Below are 17,553 nucleotides of genomic sequence, written 5' to 3' on the forward strand. Positions count from 1 at the left end.
ATCTATGGAAATATCAGCACTCATGCAGCAAACTGAGCCAGAGTCCAATAGATCATGCCGGATACTGTAGTTTAGTGTTCACAAATATATATTATCCTCCGTGTTGGCCAGCAGGTGGCGCTGTTAAACTGTATATAACCGAGTGTTCTTTCATTTTCCTTCAGCTTAGTGCTTTTATTTATCAGGGGTCGCCACAGCGGAATGAACCGCCAACTATTCCAGCATATGTTTTACAAGCGTTTGCCTTTCAATCTGCAACCCAGTACTGGGAAACACCCATACACACTCATTCACACACACACACATACTCAGAGACTACAACCAATTTAATTGATCAATTCCCCTATAGCGCATGTGTTTGGACTGTGGGGGAAACCGGAGCACCCGGAGGAAACCCACGCCAACACGGGAAGAACATGCAAACTCCACACAGAAACACCAACTGACCCAGCTGGGACTCGAACCAGCCGTCTTGCTGTGAGGCCACCAACTATTGAGCCACCATGTCACCCTATAACCGAGTGTTGTGTTTTCCAATTTCAATTCTATTGAGTTACATATTGGTGGTGCAGTAGGTAGTGCTGTCGCCTCACAGCAAGAAGGTCGCTGGTTCGATCCTCAGCTGGGTCAGTTGGTGTTCCAAAGACATGCGGTACAGGCGAATTGGGTAAATTGTCCATAGTCTATGAGTGTGAATGAGTGTGTATGGATGTTTTCCAGAGATGGGTTGCAGCTGGAAGGGCATCCGCTGCGTAAAACATATGCTGGGTAAGTTGGCGGTTCATTCCACTGTGGCCACCCTGAATTAATAAATGGAATAAGCTGAAAAGAAAATGAATAAATGAGTTACATATTAATTCACTTACATACCGTGTCGTGTGTTTACATTGTGATATTTTGTTTAAAAATGCAGTGTTTATGCTGTTGTATTTACAATAAATAAAATAAAAAATAAAGAACTACATGCATAATGTCTTATTCAGTTCATTAAAACTACATCTTTATTGTATGATCTTGTTGAAAGTGAAATAATGGCTTTATTATTGTTCATTTGAGTTATTTTCAATTTATCCAAATCGTACATTGAGATTTGATGAAATCAAAACAGTTTTATTTATTGTTAATAGCTTTAAAAATAGATCTATAATCCAGCTATCACACTTTATTTAATGTACTATTAAAACGTATTAACTTTACTGAAGAAATAAACACGTCGGTGTGTACTAAACGAGAGCGGCCTTGTGCTCAGAGACCAGCGAACTCTCTGTACAGTCAGAGGAAAAACAGCCAAATGTAGAATAAATGAACAAATAAATGTGATGTAAAAACATGATATCCACTAACTTTGACCTCTGATGGGCGGCGCTAGCAGTCACATGACCATCGCTCCCGGAAGTTATGATGAATATTCATGAGCGCGCCTCCGCCATAGTATCTGCTTGCTGAAGGCCGCAGGATCTCTCCATGGCTGCTCCCTCGGTTATAAAATGCGGCGATATCTCCGTGTTTTGTTCGTCTGCACGCTGATAGTTTTCTGCTCGCTTCTCTACATATTTAACCAGCTGGTTTCATCGCTGGAGAGCGCGAATGATCATCAGGCGCGAGCGCAGCGGACACGCGCCGCGGACACGGGCCTGAGGGAGCGCGCGCACGATGACAGGTAAACAAACCCGCACAAACCACCACACGACACGTAAAAAGATTTAATTAAACATATAAATATTAGAATTATGAGCTTACAGCTTTAAACCAGCTTTCCTTGACCTGACAGTCTGTTTAAGTGACCGGAATTTCAACTAACACTGGATTGTATAGTCGTGTGTGCAGTAGATGTTTCTTTCAGGCTGTTGTGTGAATGTAACTGAAGTTTGGAGCGAGTTACTGGTCATTAAACTCCATGATTAAATTCTACTAGTCCAGTCACGCTTACGTTAATTAGTAAACTTTAACTATAATCTAATTAATATTCATAAGCTTCCTCTATCGTAGTAACCGTTGATTCGCCCGTTTACAAGCTCCCGCCTTCTGTTCGGGTTTTCAGCCAATCAGTGACATCTACTTGACGAACGTCAGATTGCATAATTAGTATGTATGAGCCAGGGGTCATTTTAGGTTCATGAAACTATAAGTACACATGCTTTTTATTAAGATAATTATTTATAATATTTATGCTTTATTCCTTACAGAATGAGTTAACAGGCTATTTGAGTTTTTTCAGTATTTATGGCACATGATCACCCTCATTTTCGAGTATAAAAACAAATTTTAGACTAATTTGAGTTGGTTTACTATATACTGTATTAATATATAAAATATTATTTGCAGTTGTTTCTTTTAATTACGATTTAAATTAATAAACTTAATTTTAAATTAAGTTCCTGTTCATTTTTGTACTGTGCTATTGAATATAGCATATTAATTTTATTTCGTTTTGTTGTTGTTAACTCAATATATTACTAATTTTTTTATTTAAAAATAGTTATTTATGCATTTATTATATTGTAGTTGTATTATTTATTACAATTTGTTTTTGTTTACTTTTTTTATTTGAGTGTAATTTTATTTATTTCGATTTTTTTTTTATTTCACTATTACGTTTACATTTTAATATGCTTATAAGATTTATATGTTTAATTATTTATTTAATTCATATATATTCTGTTGTAAACCCTGCTGCAACAGGTTTTGTCCTGTTGGTTTGAGGGTGTTTTCAGTGACCGAGTCCCCGTTTATCTGGAGCTGCAGACAGTGTGTGCGTGAATATGCGTGTGTGTGCGTGTGCTGATGTGGAGCCTGTTTGTTTCTGTCAAGTGTAAATCAGGGCCCGTCTCTCTCTGGGAGCCGTACTGGAGAATCAGCTCTTCTGTGTGCACAAAACACTGCTTTATGGACTCCACTGTTAGGTACGAGTTACAGAGTCCAGCTGTAGAGCTAGAAGTGTGTGTGTTTCGCAGAAGTCTGGATTAGGGTTGGGTGATATGACAAAAGTCTCATCTCATATTACGATGAAAGTCATCTCATATCCTGATAGTAATGATATATATATCACAGTATAGTACCATTTTGATCAATGTAATGTGTTTGTATGTGTGTGTGTGTAGATCTGAGCCTCAGCGTCTGCAGCCGGTGCAGTTGGCCGTGGTGGCGTGCGGATCCAGACTGCAGGAGACTCTCACCATGATCAAATCCGCCGTCATCTTCAGCCGCAGTAAACTGCACTTCCACATCTTCGCTGAGGAAGATCTCCATGCTGGATTCAGAGACACGGTCAGCTTTTACACTCGCTGGGGCTTATCTTCAGCATTTAGAACACAAAGGTGGACATTTGAAGGCAAAATGGTCTGCTCTCCTATGAGTTTATTATTATTTTTCAAATATTTCATATTACACAGTAATTACTATAATATTTTTTCTTCTGGTGAAGGTCTTTTTTCTTTTAATTCGGCTGGAATAAATGCAGTTTTTAAATTTTATTGAAACAATTTTAAGGTCAATATTATTAACCTCAAAGATTTTGTTTCTCAATTGTCTTCAGAATAATCCACTGTTGTCCAATAGCTTGCCTAATTAGCCTAATTAACCTAGTTAATTCTTTAAATTACACTTTAAGCTGAATACTAGTGTTTTGCAAAATAACTAGTGTGTGTGTGTGTGTGTGTGTGTGTGTGTGTGTGTGTGTGTGTGTGTGTGTGTGTGTGTGTGTGTGTGTGTAATTAGCTTCAGTCATGGCCACAGAGGGTTCGCTCCAGGTTCAGCTACAGCATTTATCCCATCAGCTTCCCATCAACAAACACCAGAGAGTGGAGGAAACTCTTCAAACCCTGCGCTTCACAGAGACTCTTCCTGCCCGTAAGTCATTCTGAGTCACTTCACATTCACTAAACCATTCTCAATCACTTCACTGAACCATTCTGAGTCACTTCACATTCACTAAACCATTCTCAATCCCTTCACTGAACCATTCTGAATCACTTCACATTCACTAAACCATTCTCAATCACTTCACTGAACCATTCTGAATCACTTCACATTCACTAAACCATTCTCAATCACTTCACTAAACCATTCTGAGTCACTTCACATTCACTAAACCATTCTCAATCACTTCACTGAACCATTCTGAATCACTTCACATTCACTGAGTCATTCTCAATCAATTCACATTTACAAAACTGTTCTGATTGTTGACATTCACACAAGCGTACTGATTCACTTCACATTCATATAACTGTTCTGAATCAGTTTAAATTCACTCAAGCGTACCGATTCAGTTCACATCCACATAGCCATTCTGAATCGGTTTAAATTCACTGAACCCTTCTGTATCAGATCAAGTTCAGTAAACCAGTCTGAATCAATTCACAGTTACACAAGTGTAAATGATTCCGTTCACATTCACACAACTGTTCTGATTCGGTTCACATTCACAAAACTGTTCTAATTTGGTTGCGTCAGTTCACATTCACACAGCCATTCTGAATCAGATAGCATTCACACAGCCGTTGAGTCAGTTCATATTCACACAGCCATTCTGAATCAGTTCACATTCACTCAAACAATTTTGAATCAGTTCACATTCACTTATACCATTCTGAATCAGTTCACATTCACTCAAACCATACTTAATCAGTTCACATTCATCAAACCGTTCTGATTCAGTTCATATTCATCAAACCATTCTGAATCACTTCACATTCACACAACTTTTCTGATTCAATTCACATTGACACAACTGGCCTGATTCAGTTCAAATTCATCAAGCCATTCTGATTTAGTTTGCATTCACTCAACCATTTTGAATCACTTCACATTCACACAACTTTTCTGATTCGGTACACATTGACACAACTGGTCTGATTCAGTTTAAATTCATCAAGCCGTTCTGATTTAGTTTGCATTCACTCAACCATTCTGAATCACTTCACATTCGCACAATCATTATAAATCACTTCACATGCACACAACTATTTTAAATCACTTCACACTCACTAAACCCTTCTAAATCATTTCACATTCACACAACTGGTCTGATTCAGTTCATATTCATTAAATTATTCTGATTCACTTCACATTCACTGAACTGTTCTGAATCACTTCACATTCGCACATCGATTTTGAATCCCTTTACTTTCACACAACGAAGGCATTTGTATATATGTGAATGCTCATTAATTGCTTATGCTCCACTATACTCTGCTGCGGAAGTGTTTATCTCCCTTTAAAGAGACTGAACGTGTGTGTGTGTGTGTGTGTGTGTGTATTCAGCTGATCCTGAAGCAGGTGGACTCAGTGCTGTATGTGGACACTGATATCCTCTTCCTGCGGCCGGTGGAGGATGTCTGGAGCTTCCTGTCCGCTTTTAACCGCAGTCACGTGGCGGCGCTGGCACCTGAACACGAGGAGCCACGCATGGGCTGGTACAACCGCTTCGCTCGACACCCATACTATGGTAACACTGGAGTCAACTCAGGAGTGATGCTGATCAACATGACGCGCATCAGACACACACACTTCAAGGTAACACACACACACACACAGACTAAAATATAACACAAATCTATACATTTTATAGTTCAATAAAAATGTTAAGCTGAATTTGGTATAAATGTAAACATGTGAATCTAGATGTTGATGAAAGCCTGTGTCTGTTGTATTTGAACGTCTCACCAGCAGATGTCACTGCTGTTCTTCTGCAGCTCATTTACTCTGATTTCCACAGTACTGAAACGGTTTCATCATTCATTTAACTATCATACATTAAACAGAGGAAGAGCTATGATGTGTGTGTGTGTGTGTGTGTAGAATGATCTGTCAGCGGTGAAGCTGAGCTGGTCTGATCTCCTGATGCCGCTGCTGAACAAATATAAGCTGAACATCACCTGGGGAGACCAGGATCTGCTCAACATCATCTTCCACTACAACCCTGGTGCGTCACACTACTCCTGCACGCACACTACAAAGACTACACACTATATACTGCTGCTGCACACTCACTAGGAAGACAACACGCTGCTCAAACAAACACTATAAATACAGCACACAACTTAAACACACACTATAAACACACACTAGAGCTCACTGTATACTCACTATGAAGACAGCACACTATACTGCTCCTGCACACTCACTATGAAGAGAGCATACAGCTTAAACACACACTATAAAGAGAGCTCACTGTATACTCACTATGAAGACAGCACACTATACTGCTCCTGCACACTCACTATGAAGAGAGCATACAGCTTAAACACACACTATAAAGAGAGCTCACTGTATACTCACTATGAAGACAGCACACTATACTGCTTCTTCACACTCACTATGAGGCCTGCACACTATACTGCTCCTGCACACTCACTATGAAGACAGCACACTATACTGCTCCTGCACACTCACTATGAAGAGAGCATGCAGCTTAAACACACACTATAAAGAGAGCTCACTGTAAACTCACTATGAAGACAGCACACTATACTGCTCCTGCATGCTCACTATGAGGCCTGTACACTATACTGCTCCTGCACACTCACTATGAAGACAACATACAGCTTAAACACACACTATAAAGACAGCACACTGTATACTGCTCCTGCATGCTCACTATGAGACCTGCACACTATACTGCTCCTGCACACTCACTATGAAGAGTGTATACAGCTTAAACACACACTGTAAAGAGAGCTCACTGGATACAGCTCCTGCATGCTCACTACGAGGCCTGTACACTATACTGCTCCTGCACACTCACTATGAAGACAACATACAGCTTAAACACACACTGTAAAGAGAGCTCACTGGATACAGCTCCTGCATGCTCACTACGAGGCCTGTACACTATACTGCTCCTGCACACTCACTATGAAGACAGCACACAGCTTAAACGCACACTATAAAAACAGCACACTGTATACTGCTCCTGCATGCTCACTACTGTATGAGGACTGCACACTCACTTTGTAGACAACACACAGCTTAAACTCACACTATAAAGACAGCACACTCTATACTGCTGCTGTACTCTCACTATAAGGACTGTACACTCTATACTGCTGCTGCATGCTCGCTATGAAGACAGCACACTGTGTACTGCTCCTGCACGCTCATACTGCTCAAATACGCACACATTATAAAGCGAGCTCACTGTATACTGCTCAAAAACACTCACTATGAGGACAACTCGCTGTGTATATTACATCTGCACGCTCACTATGAAGACAGCACACTATATACTGCAGAGTATGCTCACTATATAGAAGACATGACGTTTGCTGCTGCATGCTCACTATGAAAACTGCACAATTACACAAGATATAGTCACTGTAGTCAGCAAAGTTTATAAACTACTTAAATGCTTACTATATAGTCAGCAATGGTTTATAATCTGCTCAAACACTCCCTATATAGACAGCAACAGTTTATAAACCACTCAAACACTCACTATATAGTCAACAGTGGTGTATAATCTGTTTAAACGCTCACTATATAGACAGCAGCAGTGTATAATCCGTTTAAACGCTCACTATATGGACAGCAGCAGTGTATAAACTGTTCAAACTCACTAAATAGACAGCAGCAGTTTATAATCTGCTTAAACACTCACTATATAGACAGCAGCAGTGTATAAACCACTCAAACTCTCCCTAAATAGTCAACAGTGGTGTATAATCTGCTCAAACACTCACTATATAGACAGCAGTGGTGTATAATCTGTTTAAACGCTCACTATATAGACAGCAGCAGTGTATAAATCACTCAAACACTCACTATATGGACAGCAGCGGTGTATAAACTGTTCAAACTCTCCCTAAATAGTCAACAGTGGTGTATAATCTGTTCAAACACTCACTATATAGACAGCAGTGGTGTATAATCTGTTTAAACACTCACTATATAGACAGCAGCAGTGTATAAATCACTCAAACACTCACTATATGGACAGCAGCGGTGTATAAACTGTTCAAACTCTCCCTAAATAGTCAACAGTGGTGTATAATCTGTTCAAACACTCACTATATAGACAGCAGTGGTGTATAATCTGTTTAAACACTCACTATATAGACAGCAGCAGTATATAATCTGTTTAAACGCTCACTATATAGACAGCAGCCATGTATAATCAGTTTAAACAATCACTATATAGACGGCAGCAGTGTATAAACAGTTCAAACTCTCCCTATATAGTCAGCGATGGTGTATAATCTGCTCAAACGCTCACTATATTCAGTACTGGTGTATAAACTGTTCAAACTCTCCCTATATAGTCAGCGATGGTGTATAATCTGCTCAAACGCTCACTATATTCAGTACTGGTGTGTAATCTGCTCAAACTCTCCCTATATAGTCAGCGATGGTGTATAATCTGCTCAAACGCTCACTATATTCAGTACTGGTGTTACGTATAATCTGCTCAAACTCTCCTTATATAGTCAGCATAGGCCTATAATCTGCTCAAACGCTCACTATATTCAGTACTGGTGTGTAATCTGCTCAAACTCTGCCTATATAGTCAGCGATGGGGTATAATCTGCTCAAACGCTCACTATATTCAGTACTAGTGTATAATCTGCTCAAACGCTCACTATATTCAGTACTGGTGTATAAACTGTTCAAACTCTCCTTATATAGTCAGCATAGGTCTATAATCTGCTCAAACGCTCACTATATTCAGTACTGGTGTATAATCTGCTCAAACACTCACTATATAGTCAGCAATGGGGTATAATCTGCTCAAACTCTCCCTATATAGTCAGCGATGGGGTATAATCTGCTGAAACGCTCACTATATTCAGTACTGGTGTATAATCTGCTCAAACTCTCCCTATATAATCAGCGATGGGGTATAATCTGCTCAAACTCTCCCTATATAGTCAGCGATGGTCTGTAATCTGCTGAAACGCTCACTATATTCAGTACTGGTGTATAATCTGCTCAAACTCTCCCTATATAGTCAGCGATGGTCTATAATCTGCTGAAACGCTCACTATATTCAGTACTAGTGTATAATCTGCTCAAACTCTCCCTATATAGTCAGCGATGGTCTATAATCTGCTGAAACGCTCACTATATTCAGTACTAGTGTATAATCTGCTCAAACTCTCCCTATATAGTCAGCAATGGGGTATAATCTGCTCAAACGCTCACTATATTCAGCACTAATGTATAATCTGCTCAAACACTCACTATATAGTCAGCGATGGGGTATAATCTACTCAACTCTCCCTATATAGTCAGCATAGGTGTATAATCTGCTCAAACGCTCACTATATAGTCAGCATAGGTGTATAATCTGCTCAAACGCTCACTATATAGTCAGCATAGGTGTATAATCTGCTCAAACGCTCACTATATAGTCAGCATAGGTCTATAATCTGCTCAAACGCTCACTATATTCAGTACTGGTGTGTAATCTGCTCAGTCTCCCTCTTCCTCCACAGAGAGTCTGTTTGTGTTCCCCTGCCACTGGAACTATCGGCCGGATCACTGTATTTACGGCAGTAACTGTGCCGCCGCTGAACAACACGGCATCTACATCCTACACGGCAATCGAGGCGTTTACCACGATGACAAGCAGCCAGCATTCAGCGCCGTTTACGACGCCATCCAGCAGGTATCAGCTACTACACAGTCAAATATGTCATGTTTACTGTACAGCATTTCACATCAAATAAAAACACCTTTTATTTTCAAACAATAAAGAAATACTAATTATTAAACACAAACCAACTACTGAGTAATAAAAATGAAAGACAAATGAGCTAGGGAAACTAAAACTGTCTAAGATATATATTAACACAGCTCCAAATGAAAGCATGCACTGTAGTATGAAGGTAACGTGTATCCCTGGTTAGCTCTTCTGAACATCTCTGTCTTCATGGAGGTTATTTTTAGTTTTCCTCGCGTGTGAAGGTGTGCTCGGTCTCCTGCGGCGAGTCTTTAATATGTGGATGCTGTGATTTCATTAAGCACGTTTGCATAAACTATCAAATCTAATTAGACACTGTTAATTTGGAAGCGGTCCTCGGGGTGTGTGTCGACACACATTCAGCATGAGGCTTTTAACCTGACACACAGTGTGTGACCGCATACACACCTGCTCCGATGATCCAGATCCACACCAGTTCTGTTCTAAATAAATAAATGTACAAATTCTGGCGTATGTTCACTTTTAGGAAGGTTTCTATGCAAAGTTTATCAAATCAGACCCTGATGATCCGGATACACATCTGTTCTGATGATCCAGATTCACAACTGTTCTGATTTATTCTGATGATCCGGATACACATCTGTTCTGATGATCCACATTCACAACTGTTCTGATTTATTCTGATGATCCGGATCCACAACTGTTCTAATGATGTAGATCCATACCTGTTCTGATTATTGAGACCCACAACTGTTCTGATTTATTCTGATGATCCGGATCCACAACTGTTCTGATGATCCAGATTCACAACTGTTCTGATTTATTCTGATGATCCGGATACACATCTGTTCTGATGATCCAGATTCACAACTGTTCTGATTTATTCTGATGATCCGGATACACATCTGTTCTGATGATCCAGATTCACAACTGTTCTTATTTATTCTGATGATCCAGATCCACAACTGTTCTGATGATCCAGATTCACAACTGTTCTGATTTATTCTGATGATCCAGATCCACAACTGTTCTAATGATGTAGATCCATACCTGTTCTGATTATTGAGATCCACAACTGTTCTGATTTGTTCTAATGATCCAGATCCACACCTTTTCTAATGGTCCAGATCGATGCCTGCTCAAATGGTTCATATCTACACCTGTTCTGATTATCCAGATCAATACCTGGTCAAATCTGTTCTGATTATCCGGATCCACACCTGATCTAAAGATCCAGATCCACAACTGTTCTGAGAATCCAGATCCACACCTGTTTAAATCTGTTCTGATGATCCAGATTTGCACCTGTTCTAACGGTCCAGATCTAAACCTGTTCTGACTTTCCGGATACCCACCTGTTCTAATGATCTGGATTTACAACTGTTTGAATGATCTAGATCCGCACCTGTTCTGATGATCGATCTGGATCTACACCTGTTCTGATGATTTGGATCTGCACCTGTTTGAATTATCCAGATCCAGACCTATTCTGGATTAGCATCTGCGCAGGAGTTCTGATGATCCAGATCCACACCTGTTCTGATGATCCGGACCTACAACTGTTCAAATTATCCAGATCCAGACCTGTTCTGGATTAGCATCTGCGCAGGAGTTCTGATGATCCAGATCCACAGCTGTTCTGATGATTTGAATCCACACCTGTTCTGATGGTCTGGCTCAGCATCTGCGCAGGTGTTCTGATTATCTGGATCCACACCTGTTCTGATGATCTGGATCAGCATAAGCGCAGGTGTTCTGATGATCCATATCCACACCTGTTCTGATGGTCTGGCTCAGCATCTGCGCAGGTGTTCTGATTATCTGGATCCACACCTGTTCTGATGATCTGGATCAGCATAAGCGCAGGTGTTCTGATGATCCATATCCACACCTGTTCTGATGATCTGGATAAGCATCAGCGCAGGTGTTCTGATGATCCATATCCACACCTGTTCTGATGGTCTGGCTCAGCATCAGAGCAGGTGTTCTGATGATCTGGATCCACACCTGTTCTGATGGTCTGGCTCAGCATCAGAGCAGGTGTTCTGATGATCTGGATCCACACCTGTTCTGATGGTCTGGCTCAGCATCAGAGCAGGTGTTCTGATCATCCATATCCACACCTGTTCTGATGGTCTGGCTCAGCATCAGCGCAGGTGTTCTGATGATCTGCTGCAGTCAGACTGTAGTGAGCTCTGTTTGCGCTCTCTGGCTCCTCCTTGTGTTTCCTCGTCTGCTCTGATTTAAGCTGCCAGAGATTTTCTTTCCATTCCAACTGGCAGCTTTGGAGGTTCTGTGTTTGTTTGTTGGCATTGTGGGTATTTTCCCTCACCGTCCACACCCGGCCTGTGCTGACAGATGATCAGTGACAGCAGTGTTTCAGCTCTGTACACAGAGAGAATAAATAAAGCTCCAAACACCAGAGATTTCATGAATAAATTAAAGCAAAATTAACAATATTCAATAATAAAAATAACAATTAAAGTACAATAAATGAATAAAAACGTTAAGAATGATTAAATAAGCATATATATTTGAATTTAATAGGCAAATTAATACAAATGAAATAAAATAAAACAATTATAAAAATAAAATATAATTATAAATCTGAACAGATATCATTTAAAGATGTAATACTTCTATTAAATCTTACACATCATCTCAGTTTCACTGCATGCCTCTTTGTGTGTGCATGTTTGTTGTTGAGCATGACTGTGTGTGTGTGTGTTGGGTCATTATGGTCAGTGGTTCACTCATATCTCAGGAAGTATCGTGCACCATTAGCTAAATGAGAGCTGCCATTAGCGCCGGCCCATGATTCAGCTGGATGCGCTTTCAACGCCCACTGAGTTCGTGTCCACATCAACACACACACAGTCCAGATCGTTAACATCACACACACATGCTCGCATGCATGCTGTCCAGATCAACACACAAACAGTCCAGATCATTAACATCACACATTTTGTGTGTGTGTGTGTGTGTGTGTGTTTGTAAGTTTAGTGGTTGTCCATTGGATTATCTGAGTACACACACACACAGATAGAAAGAGGATGAGTGTGTGTGTGTACCCGGATCATGTAATGCACAACCACTGAACACACACACACACACATACACACACACTCATCATGTCTCAGTATAAAGTCATCTCAGTTTGTGTGTCCAGTAGTTGTCCATTGTAGATTTACACACACACACACGCACACACACACACACACACACACACACACACACACACACACACACACACACACAGAGAGAGAGAGAGAGAGAAACAACCTCTGAAAATACACACACAGAAAGATGATGATCAAATTAAAAGATCATTTGTGTGTGTGTGTGTGTGTGTGTGTGTGTGTGTGTGTGTGTGTGTGTGTGTGTGTGTTGTGGCCCCAGCAGTGTTGTTTTTCAGCTGGAGTTTGTCTGACAGTAAAAAGCCTCCTCGTTCCCACTCCAGGCCCACAGAAGAGCTGTAAAAGCTTTAGTGTTTGCAGGAGAAACTATCAGTGAACCGCACATACTGTCCACATCTCCACCCTGATCTGATGACCTCATAAACCAACACACTGAGATACAAACACACTGATGTATATTACCCTGAGTGATTCTAAAGGGTCAGTTCACACCCAAATAAACATTTACTCACTATTTACCTCAAGTGGATTAAACCCTTTATGAGTGTCTTCCTCCTGTTGATCACTAAAGAAGATATTTTAAATAATGTTCGGTAACCATTGACATCCATAGTAGGAAAAACATATTATAGAAGTCAATGGCTACTGGTTACCCACATTAACAAATACTACAGTAATTCATAATAAAGTAGCTGTGTTACCATAGCAACTGTAGAATCACCACAACACATTAATGACTATAAATATTGTTACCATAGCAACTGCCAAATCACCACAACAGGTTAATTACTTTAGTGGTTGTGTTACCATAGCAACTGTCGAATTACCACAACAGATTAATTACTTTAGTGGTTGCGTTACCATAGCAACTGTAGAATCACCACAATAGATCAATTACTATAGTTTTTGTTACCATAGCAACCATAGAATCAGCACATTCTTGTTTTTGAGTGAACTGTAAGTGATTTAAGTGACTATTTAAATAATTAGTTTTTTGCAAAACAATGTAAAAAATTTTTGTAAGTACCAAAATAAGCATGACAATGACCCAACAGGCCACACCCACTTTTATATCTTTGGTAAAGTGACTAGACACGCCTCTTACTGCTGATTGGCTGCAGGTCATTTAGTGCATCTTTAATAAGCTGCTGAATGTTAATCTTACTTTTTTCTGTTCTTCAGTATGCGTTTGAGGATGATCTGCTCCACGGTTTGCTTGAGCCTCTGGAGGAGAAGCTGAAGAGCTCTGAACACACATATTGTGGACGGGTTCGACACATCTTCACCAAACGCCTGAGAGAGACCATAAGAGACCTGCAGGAACAGAGCGCACCACTGGAGGTTTGAGCTTCAGAAACACTGTCCTCTCATGACCTCTGACCTCAGACATTATTATTATTATTATTATTATTATTATCCAGACCATCAGCTGCTGACAATCACAAGCACACACAGAGCACACACGAGGTGCTTTTCCAAACCGGGGAGTTAAACATGTAGATAATGAGGATGACGCTCAGCATTTCTGTCTGGTTTACAGTGCAAATATCTTAACATTCTGAAATCAAGATGCATTACTTGAGATAAGGCAAGTTTAGATGGATGGATGGATGGATGGATGGATGGATGGATGGATGGATGGATGGACGGACGGACGGATGGATGGACGGATAGATAGATAGATAGATAGATGGTTGAATTGAAAAAATATTGGATGGATGGATGATTAAAGGATGACAGATGAATGAAATCATGGATAAATAAGTGATGGATGGGTGGAAAATTGATAAATGGATAGAATGGTGGATGCAATAGATGGATGGAAGAATGGACAAATGATGGATGGATGCATAAAAATATAAATGGATGAATAAATGATGGATGGATGCATAAAATCATGGATGGATGGGTGAATAAATGATGGATGGATGCATAAAAGGATGGATGGATGGATGAATAAATGATGGATGGATGAATAAATGATGGATGGATGCATAAAAGTATAAATGGTTGAATAAATGATGGATGGGTGAATAAATGATGGATGGAAGCATAAAAGGATGGTTGGATGGATGCATAAAATCATGGATGGATGGGTGAATAAATGATGGATGGATGCATAAAATCATGGATGGATGGGTGAATAAATGATGGATGGATGGATGCATAAAATCATGGATGGATGGGTGAATAAATGATGGATGGATGCATAAAAGGATGGATGGATGGATTTATGAATGAATAAATGATGGATGGATGCATAAAATCATGGATGGATGGGTGAATAAATGATGGATGGATGCATAAAATCATGGATGGATGGGTGAATTAATGATGGATGGATGGATGGATGCATAAAATCATGGATGGATGGGTGAATAAATGATGGATGGATGCATAAAAGGATGGATGGATGGATTTATGAATGAATAAATGATGGATGGATGCATAAAATCATGGATGGATGGGTGAATAAATGATGGATGGATGCATAAAATCATGGATGGATGGGTGAATTAATGATGGATGGATGGATGGATGCATAAAATCATGGATGGATGGGTGAATAAATGATGGATGGATGCATAAAAGGATGGATGGATGGATTTATGAATGAATAAATGATGGATGGATGCATAAAATCATGGATGCATGGATGAATAAATGATGCATGGATGGATGGATAAATGATGATTGGATGCATAAAAGGATGGATGGATGGATGGATGGATTAATGAATGAATAAAAGATGGAGGCATGCATAAGAGCATGTATGAATGGATGGATGGATAAATGACCAATAATTTAAAGTATGAAGAAATGAAACAATGAATGGATGGATGAATAGGTGTAAAGATATAAATAAAAAATAGATAGATGGATAAATGAACAGACTGATGGATACAATTGTAAAAAGAGTGATGCTTAGATAAAAAAAGATAGGTAAATGAGATGAATGGATTGATAAATGGATTGATAAAATATGTGGATGGATGCATAAATAGATAAATGATGGATGGAAGGATGAATGAATGTATAAAGTGATATATGGATGGATTCATATAATCATGGATAAATGATGGATGGATGATAGATAGATAGATAGATAGATAGATAGATAGATAGACAGACAGACAGACAGACAGACAGACAGACAGACAGACAGACAGACAGACAGACAGACAGACAGACAGACAGACAGACAGACAGATAGATAGATAGATAGATAGATAGATAGATAGATAGATAGATAGATAGATAGATAGATAGATAGATAGATAGATAGATAATTGCATGTCAGATATGATTGGATATTTGCACTGTAAAACAGAAATGCAGATTCTGAGTGATGATCTGCAGTGTGCAGTGAGTGCCCTTAATAAAGTGTTCACTACAGAGGGCACACTACTAACAGCCACAACCACTGATTCCAGAGCAGATGCAGAAGAGCAAAGGCTGATTGATGAAACTCAATAACACATTTATGATGATGATTATAATGATGTTTCAGCATCTGCTAAGGAGATATAGACTTTAATAAGAGGAACATTATTGAGATTATATTATAACAGTTCACACACATTCATCTGTATTATTGATAATCAGTGTTTTATTTACTACACGAGCTGTTATGGGTGTTCAAATCAATTCAGGTTTATTACATTTACACATCATTGCTTTAATAAACAGAATTGTATGATAATTGTTTTGTATTTATACGTGATTTAATGTGTAATTTTATAAATGTTCATGCACAATAGTAGTTGAATTTTACTTAGAGTTATTCAACACATTTCACCCTGATTACATTTATAAAGAAGATTAATGAAACGCATCTGAATCATTCAGGTCGCTTGTAATATGAAGTAGACGTGTTCTGATATGCTGATGAGAATGTTATTGATTAATATAAATGCTGAAGATGTTTGTATATGTTTCTGGTTGATTCTTACAGAGCTCCAGTATTGCAGTGTTTCACATGTCAGATGTGTTTGCAATGCCAATATCTAATGCTACAGAATATTTTTGTAATAAAAGTTGTGTATTTCTGGACTCTTCTGAACCGTGTCTTCATTAGTGAACTGAGAACAGCAGAGATCAGTGTAGAAATGAAAGCAGAGAGATTGTAGAGCTTTAAGTACATGTTAAATGTGGATGTTTGTATATGAGGATGGATGGATATAGACTAAATGATTGATAAAACAGTGGATGTATGGGTGGATGATTAAGGTGATCTATAAATGGGCGCATGGTTCAAATGAGTAGATGAGCGAATGATGGGTGGATGGATTTAATGATGATGGATAAACTGAATACGAGATGAATAAATGGATGGATGGATGAATAGATGGATAAAATAATGGATGGATGGGTGAAATTTTGGATGGGTGGATGAATGATAAAAGGATTGATAGTTAAAAGTGGATTTATGGATGGATGAAATGATCAATAGATGGATGAAATGATGGATGGTTGGATGCATGTATGAATAAAATGATGGGTTGGTGGATAAAACGATCGATACAATTATGGATGTATGGATGAATGAATAAATAAATAAATATATGGGTAAAATAGATGAATGACACCCAACTAAGCTGTGAGTGGGTTTGGTTTAATCATCATGAAGCCGCAAGTTCTCTCTAGTTGTCTCAGTTCTCTCTAGATGTCTTCAGTTGAATCCAGTTCTCTCCAGTTGTCTCCAATTGTCTCTAGTTGTTTCTGGTTCTCTCTAGTTGTCTCAGTTCTCTTTAGTTGTTTCCAGTTGTCTCT

General features: G+C 39.2%; 1 protein-coding gene across 2 annotated transcripts; it reads left to right on the top strand.

The window, feature by feature from the left end:
- Positions 1-1,416: 1,416 nt before the first annotated feature.
- On the top strand, positions 1,417-14,410 carry gxylt1a (glucoside xylosyltransferase 1a). Of its 2 annotated transcripts, none has more exons than XM_056451865.1 (7): positions 1,417-1,660; positions 3,102-3,267; positions 3,718-3,849; positions 5,266-5,517; positions 5,803-5,926; positions 9,435-9,607; positions 13,963-14,410. In XM_056451865.1, the coding sequence occupies exons 1-7, from the start codon at positions 1,488-1,490 to the stop codon at positions 14,125-14,127; spliced, it is 1,185 nt and encodes a 394-aa protein (XP_056307840.1). In that variant the 5' UTR covers positions 1,417-1,487; the 3' UTR covers positions 14,128-14,410. The 2 variants fall into 2 exon arrangements, with proteins under 2 accessions (XP_056307840.1, XP_056307841.1); XM_056451866.1 differs by lacking the exon at positions 1,417-1,660 and adding an exon at positions 2,811-2,903.
- Positions 14,411-17,553: the final 3,143 nt, after the last annotated feature.

Source organism: Danio aesculapii, chromosome 25 (genome assembly GCF_903798145.1).
Source record: "Danio aesculapii chromosome 25, fDanAes4.1, whole genome shotgun sequence".
NCBI classification, from domain to species: domain Eukaryota; kingdom Metazoa; phylum Chordata; class Actinopteri; order Cypriniformes; family Danionidae; genus Danio; species Danio aesculapii.